Source organism: Phaeoacremonium minimum, assembly GCF_000392275.1.
Source record: "Phaeoacremonium minimum UCRPA7 unplaced genomic scaffold PA7_03_scaffold_497, whole genome shotgun sequence".
In the NCBI taxonomy this organism is placed as follows: domain Eukaryota; kingdom Fungi; phylum Ascomycota; class Sordariomycetes; order Togniniales; family Togniniaceae; genus Phaeoacremonium; species Phaeoacremonium minimum.
In genome coordinates, this window is record NW_006921399.1 from 67,135 (window position 1) to 84,825 (window position 17,691).

General features: G+C 48.8%; 2 protein-coding genes across 2 annotated transcripts; one reads left to right on the forward strand and one right to left on the reverse strand.

The window, feature by feature from the left end:
• Positions 1-11,317: 11,317 nt before the first annotated feature.
• On the reverse strand, positions 11,318-13,294 carry UCRPA7_7113 (putative glucose-methanol-choline oxidoreductase protein; the record flags this gene model as incomplete). Its single annotated transcript, XM_007919643.1, has 5 exons — positions 11,318-11,362; positions 11,418-11,581; positions 11,639-12,732; positions 12,804-13,179; positions 13,243-13,294. The coding sequence occupies 5 exons, from the start codon at positions 13,292-13,294 to the stop codon at positions 11,318-11,320; spliced, it is 1,731 nt and encodes a 576-aa protein (XP_007917834.1).
• Positions 13,295-14,635: 1,341 nt separating this feature from the next.
• UCRPA7_7114 (putative catalase protein) lies at positions 14,636-16,167 on the forward strand (the record flags this gene model as incomplete). The annotated part of the gene is made up of 7 exons (XM_007919640.1): positions 14,636-14,755; positions 14,807-14,899; positions 14,954-14,961; positions 15,067-15,421; positions 15,483-15,567; positions 15,624-16,043; positions 16,109-16,167. 7 exons carry the CDS (start codon positions 14,636-14,638, stop codon positions 16,165-16,167), a joined length of 1,140 nt encoding a protein of 379 aa, XP_007917831.1.
• Positions 16,168-17,691: the final 1,524 nt, after the last annotated feature.

The following is a 17,691-nucleotide window of genomic DNA, read 5'->3' on the forward strand; positions in this document are numbered from 1 at the left end:
CAGCCTCTAGGCGGTGATAACGGGCGTCAGAACTTGGACCACGCCAAAGTTTATGTGGCATGGGCAAAGCACGCGGTTTACCACACCAGGAATACAGGCTGGAATGATGTGTTATCGCAGCTCACAGACAATGCCTTTCGGAGTCAGGATTGGTGGTATTTCCCTTCCAGCAGTATGTTTCCCTCCTTCCCAGCTATAAAGATGCCAGCACACCACTTATACCTGCTACACTACAGGTGACTACATTCGCGCGGATGGTTCAACATCAATTGGCCAGCAAATCGGCAGCTTAGATTGGGGTGATGCGACGAGCAATCCTTTATCAGTTCATCAAGGTCTCTGTTCCGCAAGTTGATGATAGTTGAGCGTGAGCAGGCAAGCTATCAAGATGAAGCCGTCATTGATGCATGCCGAGGGCTGTTTAGCGCGACGGATGCCCGCATTTCAGGGGATTTGGCTTGTAGGCGGCCACTAAATAGACTAAATCAAAGCTCCGTCCGGCCATTAGTATCGGCCGAAATCACGACCGGACAAATTGTCTTGTCCGGCTTGTCCGTCGTTATACGAAGCAAAGGCGCAAACAAAAAGACAAACCTACCACTTAAATATGGCCTTCTCTCCAATGTAGGGCATTGTTCTTTCGGCTCGTCGCAAGTGTGTCGCGATGGCGCCCCTGAAAGTACTCATTGTTGGCGGTGGTATTGCCGGCCCAGCCCTAGCGCATTGGCTGTCACGGATCGGGGCCAGAATCACCCTCATCGAGCGCTCTCCCAAAATTCGGGCCACTGGCCAGCAGCTAGACCTCCGTGCCCAAGGTGTGCCCATGATGAAGAAGATGGGCATCGAGGCCGCTGTGCGGGCTGCACTTGTTCGTGAAGCTGGCACGCAGCTGATAGATGTAACTGGGCAAACCAAGGCATTCTTCCCGGCAGCTGAGCATGGCAGTGGAAGACAGAGCTTCACTTCAGAGTATGAAATTATGCGCGGCGACTTGGTTCGCATACTGTACGAACTCACTGAAAAACAAAAGAATGTGCAACATCTGTTCAATACCACCATTGACAGCTTTACTCAGGATGAAGAGAGCGACCCCATTGGCAAGGTTCACGTTAAGTTTCAAGATGGGCGAAAGGACGACTTTGATCTCGTCGTCGGTGCCGATGGGACTAGCTCTAGAACACGCAGGATCATGCTCGGCCCCGACGCACCGGATCCGCGCCACCGGCTTGGAGGCTATATTGGATATTTCAGTATTCCATCCGAGCCTGGCGACTCAAATCGGGGAACGTTCTGTCATCTGCCTGGGCGAGTAAGCAGGATGATTGGAACAAGGAAAGATTGCCCCGATCTCACGCGGGTCTACATACAGATGCGTGGAGAGGACCTTGCGCTCACCGCAGCACATGAATCAGGGACTCTCAAGGGTCTCAAGAAAGCTTGGGCTGATATTTTTCAAGGTGGTGGATGGGAGTGTGAGAGGTTTATGGATGCGCTACGACATGCTCCGGAGGCAGACGATTTGTACTCGACCCCGTTCGAAGAAGTCCGACTCCCAAAGGGGTCTTGGTCGAACGGCCGGGTCATTCTGGTCGGTGATTCGGCACACTGCGAGACAGCAGGTGGTTTTGGGTGTACATGGGGGGTTGTTGGCTCCTACGTCTTAGCAGGGGAGATCGCAAGGTTGTTCGTGAGAGACAGGTCATCACCAACAGCGGCAGTGATCCAGGGTGCGAAGAATTATGAAGAGAAATTTAGACCGATAGCTACTGCGATGCAAGGCGGGAGTGAGTGGGTAGAGTCTATTCTTTCTCCGAGATCAAAGTTGGGAATCTGGGCCTTACATATGTCTGCGAGAACAGCAGCATATTTCCAACTTGATCAGGGCGCAGGTCTTGACAAGAAGACCTCAAGATGGCAACTTCCAGACTATCCAGAGCTCGAAGCAGAGCAGATTTGATACTCAGAAGCCCAGCTTACCTGTGTACACTATTCGGTCGATACTTCGCCTGCTTTCCACTGGGCTCCGTTATTCAACAGAGGTACTTGCTCTTCACTGGAGAGTCCATCTGGCAGGATTCTACCTCTTCTTCTTGTCTCCCATGGCTCGTGAAATATTTGAAAAGTCCAAGCCAGACTTGCTAACAATTCTTTGAGAAAGCTGTATATTGATTGCTAGTATCTCTGCAGAATAGGGTTGAGGGATTATATCCTACTCTTCCGCCGCTCCTCTTAAATCTTCTCGAAAGGGGTAATCGAAAAGTCTTTTCTGCTTCGAATCAGCAAGTATCTCAGTCGAGTCATTAGTTTTTCTTTTTCAAGCTGTTGTCTCAAATCTCAGGTCTGTTCAGACATTTCTAGACACAATAGGCGGCATTTGATCTCCGCTGTTCCTACTCAGCCTAGTGCAACAAAGTCACCAAGGAGCGGTTTTCAGCCCATTTTCGCTGGTCGTAAAGCAGCCACTTGACCTGGTAACTCGAGAATTTGATCGCTTCGGGCGTTGGAACTCAAAGGGATGTTGATTCTCATTTCTGCAGTCATCAACGCATTTGTGTCGTTCAGATCATGCGAGCGACGCTAGAAGAAATCAGCGACAGAGTTTCAGCGCTTCGGCAGGCGCGGTGAAGACTGTCTGTTTTCTGATTCGTTGTGGCTTATAGCCAATGCTGTCCGGCGGCATGAAGAGCGAAATGATGTCAATCTATGATTCGTTAGACAAGACATGTTGCTGCAAACTAAATCAGTACGACATGCAGGCCGCCTCATGAACGCCGCAAGTGTGTTATTCGCGCTCGTCGCTGGTCACTGTGGAGGGAAGGTCATAGGGAGGAAAGAGAGAGGATCAGGATGAAGATTTCGACATCCCAAGAGTGCGAGAGAGCGACGGGTAATTATATCATATACTCTACCATGAGGCTCAACAGGAACAGACCCCGACCATGTCTGTTTGTCGATTGATCTCAGCTTCCTGCAACCGAAACGTGATTCCTGGAGGCTTGATCGATTGAACACTGCGGGCGGTGTATCGAAGATGAATCTGTTTCGGATCGATGCTGATGAGTGTGAGACTGACAAAGGCTTCGCGTCTTCGAAAGTATGGGAATGTGTGAGTTCTCAACATCGAGCTCGCAGAGCAGCTCTACATTGTTCCGGAAACTTGCACTGATAGTTGATAGGAATACTGCAGTTATAGTCCCAACGCATGTTGGCAGTACGCATGTGCTCACTGTCTTCGGTGGAGGACGGAATTCTGTCAGTGGGAAACGCACGTTAAGGCAACTGGTAAAGACCGGAACGACGGTAAGAGCGGGGTTCTTATAATTATTGGGGGCTGTAATTTTCTGTCATTTGTGACGCGACAGGCTAACAGAGCCTCATCCATCAGCACCCGTCCAACTCAACCCCGAAGACCCTCACCGCGTCACCGATGAGGCTCAAGCAAACCAGTTTGATATCAGTCCCTCTCACTTGCGGCCTTCTCCACTTTCAAGCCCCAGCCTCAAAGATTATTCGTCTCAGCTTGACGCCAGCAATGTCCAGGGGTGCGATTTCGTCCCAGCGGCACCGTCACTGTTTGGCTCTGACCTGCTTGACGAGACTGGGGGGTTCTGTGATCCCCTAGACACTAGAATTTCTCACGGAAGTACGACGAACTCGTCCTCATTATTATCACCTACGAACCCACCTTTCGATCTTAGCGATCCATACCAGGCTCCTTACACTCCCGATATATTACAACATTCAACCCAGAGCGCGAGCCCCTCACCCTGCCAGCCAGCATACATCATCCCAGCAGCCACCCAGCGGCGTCAAGCTAAGCACAAGAATGAAAGCCAACAAGTGCCTGACAATGAAAAGCCGGATCTCGAAATAGGCAAGCGACCCTTTGCTTGCCCGTTTTGGAAAAGAAACCCATTCCTCCACAAAGATTGCTTCAGAGCCAGCGGCTTTACGAGAATCTCAGATGTCAAACAACATCTGCATCGAAGGCACTCACTGAAGACTTGTGGTCGTTGCAAAACGGAATATGTAGGTGACAACAAGTGCAAAGTCCATCAGCAAAAGGCCCAGGAACATAAGGCAGGCCCCCAAGACAATGCACAGCTGGAATATGTGACAGCTGAGCAGAAAAGTCAACTACGACTCAAGGCAGCGCGGAATATTGATCCCGCCGAACAGTGGTTCAAGATTTGGGATATTCTGTTCTCTGATGCGCGCCCTGCCTACCCCTATATAGATGAGGACAGCTCTGAGATGCTCTCTTTCAATAAGTTTTTAGAAGCTGAAGGATTCGACCTCCTGTGTTCGGCTTTGACCTCGTCCACAACAGCTGCAGACTTGCGCATCAATCTCGCATTAGGTTATCGTACAGTTTATTCCATATGGTCACAGCAGAGAAGAAACAACGCTCAAAACCCATCAGCGCAACCTTTCACTCCAAGCGCTCATGGCAGTCCAGACCAGCTTCCCTGGTCGGACACTGCAGATATTTCAACGCAACTTGATCCCCTTTGGGTTGATCAGAAATACGGGCTCAGCTCTTCAAATATAACCGATCAGGTCTGGGATCCATCAAACTGTTTCGATTGTACCTCGATGGTGTATGATACTTCCGGTTGCACATTGCAACAATCAGACGGACAGTTCACCAGCTTCTTGTAAATATCTACAAAGCAGCAACGCTTTTATACAGAAGAGATACCATAGATATATCTCCCCGCGTAGTGCAGTTTTGATTAGGCCAAGAATGCTCTCGCCACTGTTCCAGTGAATGCGATTCCACTTCCATGTGCTCTACCACAGCGGCTTATGATATTAAACAAGCAATGCCAGACACTATTCAATTTAGAGCAACCGATTACCAATCTCGGATAAAATTTGCCTTACAAACACCACACACCTTTTTTCAATCTAATCTTACACAATTGTGGCACAGGTCGGTCATAGATCGTCGACTTGCCTCCAAGTCTTCCATTTCTTACTTGGAGCCTAATGCAACCCCCTGAATGGCTACCCATAGAAGTCTAATGTTAGATACTTTGATCACATGGTGTTGCTGTACCGGCTTAGATGAACGGTTTCTGTCGGCCGAGAGTAAGCTCGGTCTCCCAATCCGATCCTACAACACGAAGCGGCTTCAATTCGGTAGGAAGTTGATCCTAGTAGCTTACTAGAGAATGGCGAAGCCTCATCGAGCATTGATGCCATGGATGTAAGGCAGGAATAAACGACTTTCAAGCTATGGAGATATAAATGAGCAACAAGGTAGATGAAATGAGTTCAGAGATCTATATAATCATTCGATTTACTCCCGCGAGAGCACCTCAAATACCTTTCTACGCGTGACATTATTTAACTGTCTTTCTGAAGCCAACACACTTCATCATACCCGTACAAAAAACATAAAACCCTCTTCTAAAAGCAAGATGGCATCTAAGAAAGGATCAACAAGTAACGGGGAGCAAGCATCTGCCGACACTGTGCTTTTCCCTCCTATCATGGGACCAACTGAGAAATTGAGAGCCTTCGTTGACGATGTGTTCAACACTGTGAATATCCAGCAAAATGCTACCGTCTTGAGAGCGGCCATTCGAGAATACATGAGTCCTCTCTTCACTGAAGAGTTCGTGCTTCCTTACACAGTTTTTGCGCAATGCTAACCATATGTCGGTTCAAGGTCAAATGGTGTATTCGTGCCACACAACGAATGGCTGAAACTCATCATGCAGCAACGTCAGACCATTACAGAGCTTTTTGTCATCACTAAGAAAATAATAGTCGTGCCGGCTGACAGGAGAGGATTGACGGGCCAAGTTGTCCACATCGCGACCATCTCGGGAAATGAAGAAGGTGTAGGCAGATTTACTGCTGAGTGTGTAGGCAACTTCACAGTGGGGCTCAGAAGCGACGGGAAAATGCAGATCGAGGACGTGAATGGCATCGCGGCTGTTACACCGGTCAAGGATGATTAATTGTCGTTTTACATGTCACGCATACTCTTTAGGATGATGGGTACACATTTGTGTGGGTTGAAGCAATTATACATGCTTGCACGTAACTCCCCCGCAACGGCCCAAGTCACACCTTGGCGTCTTAAGTCGGGCTGTTTTACAACTCTAGTGAATTGAATTAAAAAATTTATGATGTCAGGATCACAACGGTCAAGTGCTAAAGAGTAATAATTGAGTATTCATTATCCATCTATGAAAAAGCAAGGAGCGTAGTAGCAATAATCAATTTTGGAAACCTACTGCTGGATTGCAACCAATATACGAGACGGCCAATCATTGCGGGGAGAACAAGATCGTCGGCGACACAAATCAAGTCGCACATGAATTTACCTGGGTTTGATCTGAGTAAGCAGAAACGTTTTCTTTTACGTCTTTTAATATCTCTATTCATATTCTAATGGGCAGAATCAACTGTAAAAGCTATCATACCACAAGTTGACAAACATGAGCATGTCAAGATTCGTTACAGCGGCAGCTTTGTCTCTATTCTGGGTGTTGCTTTCCCCGGTCTCAGCCGCTACATCAGCACCTTGTGGTTTCTCCAGCGAGTATTTCTATGCCGGTGGGCACTACACCAATATCACCACTGATAACAGCACTGCCCAGTACATGGTTGGGCAGATCTACGTCGAGAAGCTCACCCCGCCGAATGTCACCCAGTCACGCCCAATCATCTTCATCCCGGGTGCTGGACAGACCGGCACTAACTTCTTGCATACGCCCGATGGCCGACCGGGCTGGGCACACATCTTTCTCTCTCACGGATACATTGTCTACTTGACAGACCAAGCTGAACGGGGTCGCAGCCCATGGCTGCCGGGTACAGGCCAAATGGTCACAAACCCGACAGAAACTATCGAGGGTCTTTTCACGGCACCAGAAGATTTTAATCTCTGGCATCAGGCGCAGCTGCACACGCAGTGGCCCGGCACTGGGCGGGTTGGCGACCCGGTCTTTGATGCGTTCTACGCCACACAAGTCCAGCTGCAGAGTGACAGGCCGATTTCTGAGGCGAACAATGCTGCTGCATACACATCGCTGATAGACCTTCTGAATCAGGAAGTCTACCTAATCACCCACAGCCAGGCGGGCGCGTACGGTTGGCGGATTGGAGATGCGCGGCCGGGGCTGGTGAGGAAGATCGTCGCAGTGGAACCGAGCGGTCCACCGTTTGAAAATGTGTACCCGTTTTCCGGCCGGGAAAGGACGTGGGGCATTACGGACTTGGAGGTGCTGTACGAGCCACCTGCAGGACCGAACGCTTCAGATCTGGTCACGGTGACTGTGCCTGCACCGCCTGGGACGGATTTGATAGACTGCATATTACAGGATGATCCGGCAAAGAAAATGGTCAACTTGGCTAACATCTCAGTCTTGGTCATTACTTCTGAGGCGTCTTTCCACGCGCCCTATGACTATTGCACGGTGGAGTACCTTAGGCAAGCGGGGGTCTCAGTAGATTTCTTCGACCTACCAACAATTGGGCTCAAAGGCAATGGGCATATGATGTTCATGGAAAAGAACAGTCTGGAAATAGCCGACAAAATCGCCGAGTGGTTGAAAGAAGCAAGTTGTCCTGGTTAGGAGGATGCGACTACGAGAAGTGGAGATGGCATGAACAAGATCTCTCTTCACGTCATAATCCAGATTCTAACTCAGCTAGTCTCAAATGGAGTGTATCGGTGGGAAGAGGCTTCAAGAGATGGGGGGAAGGGCCAATTGAAGTCTCATTAATTCTAGAGAGCCATGCTTTCGCGCCCGCTTGGTATTTCAGTCTTCGACAATCAAGAGTCGAGTCTAGACCAGATTCATTGAAGAAATTGAATGCAGTGCTGCTGATCTTTGCCTTGACGTCCCAATATGGAGACAATTGCCTGGCGATACCTCCGGACACGTGGAGGACGTGTCTGAGCGCCGCGGGTCCAGTTACCTGATATTGCGATTGTTATGTCCTAGAGTCCAGGAGAGCGGAACGCCGAGTCGCGTCGAGGTTGCCAAGCTGCTGTAAAACCTGCGATCTAGGGCCAGATACAGGCAGATCGACGCTAAACTGTAGCGGCAGACAGTCTCGGGACTCTCCAGGTTGCTAGGATGTGGCGGGCATCATCAACTTCACCTTACATGAAGCTATTGGCGTTCACGTCATTTTGGGAAGGGATCTGCACCTCTCCTAGCCGCTGTCACCGCGAGACGGGACGGTACAGCGAATTAGGGGGTGTGCCAGCGTGTGAGCAACAAGATTTTAGCAAACGACGGCGGCCGAGCACCCCAGCAGCACGGCAGGACTGTGGCTTGCGAGGGCCATATCTAGCGGCGCACCGACGCCCGAGGTGCCGTGTTAGCTAAAGTCGTTACTCGTAGTTATGCTGTCGTCGGCGCCACCAGGATAATGGCTCAAACACGCCCTCAACCCCCGCGGCGTTGAAGTGGAAGTTGGGACGGCATATTCCGGCACACCCTATCAAGTGGTCAAATTGGATTGAGGTGCTTCGGTGAGTGGAATGTGTGAATAGCTGCTGAAAAGTTCTTGACACTGCATGGGCATAATAGTAGATTTGCTGATCCATCACTGCCAGTCGTTCTACTCTACAGAGTCAGAGTTTGTGCTCTAACACCAGAAGACTCGAAATTCCATATATGTCCACCATCACAAATCGATACATTCGCATCCATGACGATAGCTGGTCGCGTAGGGCCCGCCTGCCCGTTAGGTGTCATTCAGACTCATTACGTATAGGTGTGGTGTTGTCTCAACTAGCTGAGCCCTAGAGGACGGACATTTAGGCCATGATCCATGCTGGCAATCATGCAGGGGTGCTGAAGGGCAGAGATTCGCAACCCTGGTTCCCATCGACGCTATTGAAATGACAATACAGGGCATTGACAGCCTTGTGGGTGCCAGTGATCGACAGACAGTGCGTTATCCGAGTGCCGTTCCAGGGTGTCGGGCGCACCAATTCTCTTTCACGGGTAGATGTTATGACAATGAATGACTCGGCAATAGAGAAAGAAAGGGCATTGTGGGATTGTGAAGAGAAGGGGCGGGCGACTTGCTCGTTTGTCCACACAATGTACACGTCCAGTCCTCTGCATTAGTCCTGTTCAGCTAGACCGTTTGTCGGTTATCCCTCGCATCATTCTGTCTCAGACTCTCAGTGGACAGCGGGGCATCTTACCGATGCCGACACCAACGCCTTGGAGTCTGCCAGCAAGTGACAGCCCATTCGCATTGTGGCTTGGTACGCATCGTCACAGCTAATCCCAACAAGATTAGGGCTGTGAAATCGCGTACGCCATAATGCCGTAGCCCAAGCGCCATGACATGCCGGCGTCAATCGCGTGGTGCGACTCATGCAGTCAGTCACGCTTCGCCGGCCGGACACCAAGCACACACCACACCCCAATCCCGCCTTGGGAGGGAGGGAGGGGCGGCAGACTTATTGAAAGGGCTTTTTAAACATACAGTGCAACGCCATTTCTCCTGACATGCACAGATATGAATATCGTGGTCACCCTCTCATGACGACTCGTTTGCGGGCCAACCTGAGGAACCCAACGTCCAACTTAAGCCAGATGAGATGAAGTCATGGCGGTAATACGAGGACGGGATTACTCGTTCCTTCCCACGAGTGATCAGTGGGACCAAATCGACCTCAGTAATCACTCGACAATCGCACCAGCAGTATGGCGGATCAATCTTACATTCATCGTTCTCGTCGGCCTTGTGGTCTCACTAAGGATTTCAACTCGGGCGTTGATGATAAGGCAGCTTTTCCTCGATGACAGTAGGATTAAACCGTCGTGCTCGTATATGATGATCATGCTGATGCTAGATTCAATAGTCTTGATTGTCTTCGCGGCTCTGTTCCAGATGGTAGTCTCCGCAGTGGCACTTGCAGGTACGTTTTGGGTCTCTGGCTCTTCAGATATTAGTATCTAACAGTATATCAAGCAACGAGATTTGGTCTAGGCCAACATATATGGAATCTTCCAATGCCGGTCGAGCACATGTTAGAAATGATCAAGCATTGTGTGCAGGTTCGTCGAACATTCTCCTGTATGCATCCTGTTCTTACCCTTCTAGTTAATGTTTGTTGCCAACGTCTTCTACGCCTGCGCCATTGCTACCACCAAGCTCTCCATCATCGCTTCGTACCTTCGCATATTCCCGAACTCAGGCCTTCGAAAGTTCATGTACGTGACTGGGGTGTTTATCATCGGGCTCTGGATAAGCGCAATCTTCGCAACTGTTTTTCAATGTCGACCGATCAACGCAGCATGGGACTTCACGATCGAGGGGAAATGCTACTCATTCGTCAACTTCCTGTACGCAAGTGCAGGGGTCAATATCGCCACGGACCTGATAGTGTGCTTGGCCCCAATCCCCTACTTCTGGAAGCTCAATCTTCCTGTCAGGCATAAGATGATTGTCAGCTTCTTGTTCCTCGTTGGACTATTGTATGTGTCCCATCCAGGGAAATTCTCAAATCATGACTGACCCCATCTCAGCGCCTGTGTCGCTAGTATGATCCGCCTATCTTATCTACCCATGCTCAAGGGGCTTGATGTCACCTGTAAGTTCCCCCGAACTCTACCCTAAGAAACCAGCCTAACGTCGTTCAGACGCCTTGGTCACTTCCCTCAACTGGTCCGTCATCGAGTGTTCTCTCGGAATAATATGCGTCTCGGTGCCACCGCTGAGGCCCTTGTTCGCAAAGCTGGTCCCGAACTTCCTCAGAAGTCAAACATCACGACACAGTAGGACAACAAACATCAATAGGGGCTTGGGAGCAACTGCACTGACCCAAGAGCAGCGGTCCAAGGAGATGGACAGGCACATCATGGATTACGAGAGCTTGGGTAGCGACAATGGCAAGTCTCACTTGCGAAATCTGGAAGAAATTTCTGTTACTGGGTCTGGGTCTATCATTGAATTATCGCCCGTGCGACCGGATACAAGTGGGGTTTAAACGGTAACGGTAACGGTGTTCATGGGATTAATGGATCAAGGGTGCATAGATAGGCGCACGGAAAGCAATTTCAAAGGTAACTTCACTTTCTCGTTTATGAGTTGCAGCTTCTTGTGTAATACCATGTGCACGGAAGAAACGCCGAAATGGTGATGTAATGGTCTACATGACTTCACAATCATGACATTGCTCACAACTTCTGGGCAAATTAAAGTGTTCATTAAGTTTATCTATCCATGCTCAAGGAGGTAAACAGGTTTGGTCAAGAAGCGCCGCCATACTAAGAGAATCCAACGCGGATACCGATGCGACAGTGAAATACAACTGCTAGCCATTCTAAGCGTACAGCATCGGATAAGCCGCCTTGATCATGTCGGCACCCTGAATACGTTGTTAGCCTGGCCGATCATTCCAGTAAAGATCATAGCTTGCTTACCTTCTCAGCAATCATGTATACTGAGTTCTGAATACGGCAGTCGGGAATGACCGGGATGACTGAAGCATCGATGACACGAAGGTTGTCGACGCCAAACACCTTGAGCTTCGAGTCAACTCCACCCTGCTTAATATCCTTGCCCATCCGAATGGTGCCGCAAGGATCTGTAATATCAATTAGCCATGTATTTGGAGAATTCTTAGTTCGAATAGTGTGCTTACGGAAGCCAGTCTGCGATCGCTCCTTGATCATAATCTCCATAGCCTCATCCGAGTGTCTAGGCATCGCCCAAGGATAGTCTTCGACTAAGATATCCTTCATTCCTTCGCCATTCATAAGAATATCATCAACGAAGCGAACGCCCTCTCTCATAGCAATGAGATCAAGGTCGTTGGAGAAGAAGTTGATATTGACCTTTGGCTGTTCCAGTGGGTTGGTAGAGTTCAGAGTCACAGTACCATTCTGAGAAAGAGGTCGCAGGAGGTCAACGATAACGGTCAGGTAATCTCCACGGGGAGGGGTGGGGATGTGCCATTGGAAGGCATCCGAAAACATTGGCACGAAATCGATCTCGAAATGAGGCTGGCCGCCTGGGCCAAAGGGGTCTACGTCTCCGTTGGCCTTCTTATAGGCAACGTACTCGGGGTTCTTCTCAAGAAGCTTGTCTATGCGAGGGAGACCGACAAGTTCCAGAAGACCGCTGGTGAGAGGACCCTTGTTCTTCCAGCGGTAAGCTGACAGGGCAGCATCTTTTTCCAGACCATTTCGGAGAAGGTGGTTGTCAAGACCAAATCCGTCCTTCATCTTAAACACATGAGGTAGGATTGGATGGTCAAGAAGATTCTGGCCAACGTTCTCTGACTTGACAACTGAGCTGATTCCGAACTTCTTCAGTTCAGCATCCGGTCCAATCCCGGAAAGCATCAGAAGTTTGGGTGACTCGAAAACACCAAGAGATACGACGACCTCGTATTTGGCACGAAAGGAATAAGTCCTCTCATCGGGACCAATAACCTCAAGGCCCACAGCCTTCCCATTCTCGATGATGAGCTTCTTCGCGTTTGTCTTAGACATAACCACGACGTTCTTCTTGCCAGTCAGATACATCCAACTGGAAGATCGCTTGCCATTGTAAATACTGTTAGTGCACTTCCAGAGGCCTCTCATGGTACCATTATGCACATCGTCAGTGAGCTCTTCGCCTTTGCTGACCCAAGCCTTGGTGAGAGCGTTGCGGAATGGCTCGACTTCTGGGATGAGGTCGGAGTGGGAGACTGGAATCGGGCCTCCCTGGCCGATATACTTGAGTTCCGGGCTAAATTGACTGCGATCGTCATGGTAAGTAGCAGGCTATTCCCTCTATTAGTCATGATAGCCATAATGTACTGGAAACAGCGAAGCCTCCTTGCCTTGTAAAGATATTCCTTGCAACTCTTCCAGGTCCATTCCTCGCCGCCATATGGTGCCCAGTCATCAAAGGTCGCAGCACTTCCAGGAATCCAAGTGTAATAGTTCAGACAAGAGCTGCCTCCCAGAACCTTTCCACGAGTATTGGGCTTCTCGATACGAGTGTACTCAGGGCGATCGATCATGCCTGTCTTATAAGACCAGTCATACTTGCTGTTCCTCAATTCGAAGGCACGAGCTGGGGTTGTGATGGCATCAACATCGCCTGGGTTATCGATGCCAGCCTCGATGATGAGAACTGAGACTTTGGGGTTCTCGGCCAAACGACCTGCAACAGCGCATCCTGCAGTACCGCCTATGACTTTGTTAGTAATAGTCATTCAGTGAAGGAGAGAGGCAACATCTGCGAAACCCATACCTCCGACGACAATGAAGTCAAATGCTTTGGGAGCTTCGCTGATGAGAGTCATTTTGATAGTCGTGATTGCAGATTGGAGTTGAGAGTCAGAATATTGACCAAAATATTGAAGACTTATACTTTTTATGTGTCTTGGTATAGGATGCTTTGTCTTGCTCTGAGGAGTGAGGGTGATGATTTAAACAGAATTTCACAGCGCATCTCTCGTGATATATATACATGTCTACACCATTGAAAGGCCCGTATTCCCCTTGAGCCAATGCATTGTTTCTTTCCGAAGCACAACAGGACGACAGCACTGCGTTGATGGCTCTCAGTAAGGCACGCTCTAGGTCGTCCATGAAATTGACGTATGAAGTGACCAATGAGATTGTTGGAAGTTTGCAAGGCAATGGTACTTCGGAATGCCGTGTAAGCCGATGCTACCGGCTCCGAGAAGTAAGCCCCTGCTCGGCATTCGGGGTCCCACTGTGAGTTAATGTCGAACACAAGAAAAATGCGATTCGCTATTCGGCGACTTCTCAGCTGTCTGTTATCTACAACCCGAGAAACCGTTTCGAGTTCATCAATCCATCATATTTGTTTCTCACGATTGAAATTTTGGTGCATCATCAAGTTTGTCCACATTGCCTCTTTAGGTACAATCGGGCATGCCGCAATCCATTCGGATAGCCTATTCACCGAGACTGAAGCGACAAGCACTAACACGCTTAGACTGGCCAACACAGAGTGTCTTAATCAGCCAGACATGTCGTGTATCCGCAATGCATCGCTATGCAAGGCCCTGGCTGCTTTGAATGAGTTGCTCAAGTTCAGTTGGATGAATCATTTTCAACCAGGTAGTACGAGGTTCCAAATACCAAGATTTGCCGCATTCGCGGAGATTCAGCATTATTACATAGCACCATAGAAGAACTGATTTGAGATATATATACCAGAATGAAAGACCTTTTCATTCAATATTCGAACTTATTCTAGGTGATAATCCTAATTACGAGTGTTTCCGAACCCTAAAGCCTGCAAACGTTGGAGGAAGACACCATGGCCACGTCCGCATCAACTATTCCAACGTACACTCTCGCTGAAGGCGAGGCATTCATTCCACTCTTCGCAAGTTAATCATGCTTAGTCTAATTGGCTGCCAGGTTGTCCTTATGCGGATGCTACGACGGCCCAGCGGTTTAGCGATGGTAGCCCTATCAAAGGTCTCATGCTCCTCCAGGACACACAACTCATCGAAGCCCTTGCACACTTCAGCCGCGAACGAATTCCGGCAAGAGTGGTCCATGCCCATGCAGTCGGGGCTTGGGGAGAATTTGAAGTCACACACGATGTATCTCATTTGACAGACGCCAACTTTTTGAATGGCATCGGCAAGAAGTGCAAAACGTTGATGCGAGTTTCGACAGTCGGTTCAGGTGCTGGCTCATCAGACACGCTAAGAGATGTCAGGGGATGGGCGCTGAAGCTTTTCACGGAAGAGGGCAATCAAGATTTCGTGTTTAATGACATTGTACGTTTTGCAAGGAATGCCTGTCTCGGAATCGATGCTAATCCAACACAGCCCGTATTCTTTATAAGGGACTCCATCAAATTCCCTAGTCTCAACAGGTCCCATAAGCGACATCCTGCAACGAACATTACCGATAACACTATGGTATGTAATGGCGCTGACACATACTTGGAGTATATGAGCTAAAACGAGAAATAGTTCTGGGAGTATGGCCTCTGCTCCTCTTCATGAGTCATGACATTAACAACGACCAGCTTTCATAATGGGAATCAAGAAGGGATTCATGCTCTGATGCTGCTTTTCTCCGATAGAGGAACACCCAAATCCGTTCGACACGTCAATGGCTACAGCGGGCACACTTATAAACTGACAAAGGCAGATGGCTCATTCCACTACATCAAGCTCCACTTCAAAGCAGACCAAGGCAATGACACTCTTACCGATGCCGAGGCAACGAAGCTTGCAGGGGAGGATCCCGATAATCATACTGAAGACCTATGGAACGCTATCGCGACCGGCAACTATCCATCATGGACACTGTACTTCCAGGTCATGACGCCAGAGCAGGCTGAGAAATATCATTGGAACATTTTTGATATGACCAAAGTCTGGCCACATTCCGATTTCCCCCTAGTTCCAGTCGGCAAGCTTACAATGAATCAAAATGTGAGTCTTTTATCCTCTTACACCCTTCAATTCTGAGTCTAACATTGAATCTCACGAATAGCCTTCAAACTACTTTACAGATGTTGAGCAAGCCGCCTTTTCGCCCTCAACGATGGTCGCCGGTATTGCTCCATCCGCAGACCCAAGTAAGCTCACAATCCGACATTTATCAGATCATAGTACTGACAAAAGCCTAATGCAGTGCTTCAAGCCCGTATGTTTGCTTATCCTGACGCCGCCCGTTATCGGCTGGGTGCCAACTATCAGCAACTGCCTTGCAATCGGCCTGTAAGCGAGGTGTACAGTCCCTACCAACGGGACGGGTTTATGAATACCACGAACAACTACGGTAGTGATCCAAACTATGTTCGCTCAGCTTTGCGGCCCGTCAATTTTAGCGGCAGCAAGTACAGTATGATTAGATTTGCAGTCGGAGAACATCAGCAGTGGGTATCAGGTGCAATCGCCGGTTATACATCTGAGGTCATCGATGAGGACTTCGAGCAGGCCCGTATGTTCTGGGATGTGCTTGCTAGACAACCTGGGCAGCAGGATAACCTAGCCCTCAATGTTGCAGCGCACTTAGGAAAGGCGTTGCCCGAGGTGCAGAAGGAAACCATCAGTAAGCAAAACACTTAGCCCCGAGTCTCGCTCGGAGAGTAACGCACTGCTAACGATTCGCTGCAGAGATGTTCGCCCGTGTCAACTTGGAACTGGCAAATCGTGTCAAGACAGCTCTGAATTAAATTTACTGGTGTCACACCTGGGCCGGGAATAGGCTAGATTACTGCGACAACTACTAGTTCATGCTCTTTGGCCAATTAAGCTGCATTAAGTTTCCCTTGGCATTTGTGCAAAAGCTTGGTTCCATTGATCGTAGCCAAAGATCTGGAGGTATTTATGTAAGCCACGCACATGTATTTAAATTAGATTGAAACAAACAAACATGATCAAGCTTTTCAGACCGCTGCAGCTTTAGCGACATCGGGCTCGAATCCAAGTGCCGATAGACAGTATTTGTATAGCTCTAGGGAACAATAGATTTGCTGTACAACCTCTCGTACAGTACTCTCTAGGATAAGTCAGGGTGAGGACAATTCTGTAAAGGATGCCTACAAGGGTGATGGAGGTGAGAGGGGGTGATAAACAGATAGCCCTTCCTACTTGGTTGTACTACCAAGTTGAACTTCCTAAGCCTGTATCAAGTACTACAATTTTATACTTTGTACCTAGTTTCTCCGTTCAAAACCTCTAGATTACCATTCTATTCGCAAGCTTGGATGCTTACTTTGTGCAGCCAAACTGGTCATCGATATCGAAGCCGCATTGGTCTCGCCTTTACACGACCACGCTGTCACGCGACCATCTTGATAGTTCAAACAATAGCATACGTGACTAGATTGGTGCGGACTTCGGCTGCATACATACATAAACACATTGTGTAATGAACAGCGCATCATAACGAAACATTATGAAATGAATCGTTAAACTCGACATGTGAAGCTAGTATTGACAGACATGGCATATGCACAACTCGGGCATAATGCCGAGGTAGTAGTCTGAGCAAGAGCCATGGCAGGAAAATTACTATCGCGCCAGTAGTTGAAGTCGAGACAGCCGGTCTCTCACACTAGCCGCTCCCAGATGGTTGCTTGCAAAAGATGACGAAATGTTTTAGAAAACAATATTTTATGTAGGTAAGCGACCGGCCAAAGCAGCAAATTTAAATCCAATTCCGATCGCAAGTCAACTGTCATTCGCGTCTAGTGGAAGGATCTGCAGGCGGTTAGACCGTTTTCACGCGGAGATCGCGAGGAGCTAGACTCAATAGTCTGCTCAGTTGGCCACGGGCGATTTTAGCTTTGAACATCACCATTGATCCCACCATAGCCTCTCTCCTATTCCTAGTTAGTATGAATAATTTGACAGAGAGGCAAACACATAGTATAATACCATGACTAAAGCTTGTAGGCTTCAAGGACTTCCCATCTGATATGCTTTCTCGTCGCTCGTCACACCTATTCGAGGACAAGGTTGAGCACACGACTTTGAGCCTCCTATCACTCGTTTCTCCGGTCAACGCTTACTTGCTCTTGAGTAGCAACTTCGTAGATTGGATTGGAAGATGGCCGGCCTCAAGGTCTTTGGTGCCTTTGCGGCTCTTGTCCAGATCGCCCTTTCTCATCCTGCATCAAAACCATGTACCACTTCGAGCATATCTCCCTCCCAGGTAAGTTTGGGACAAATTTTCAATCCATGATCGAACGGTT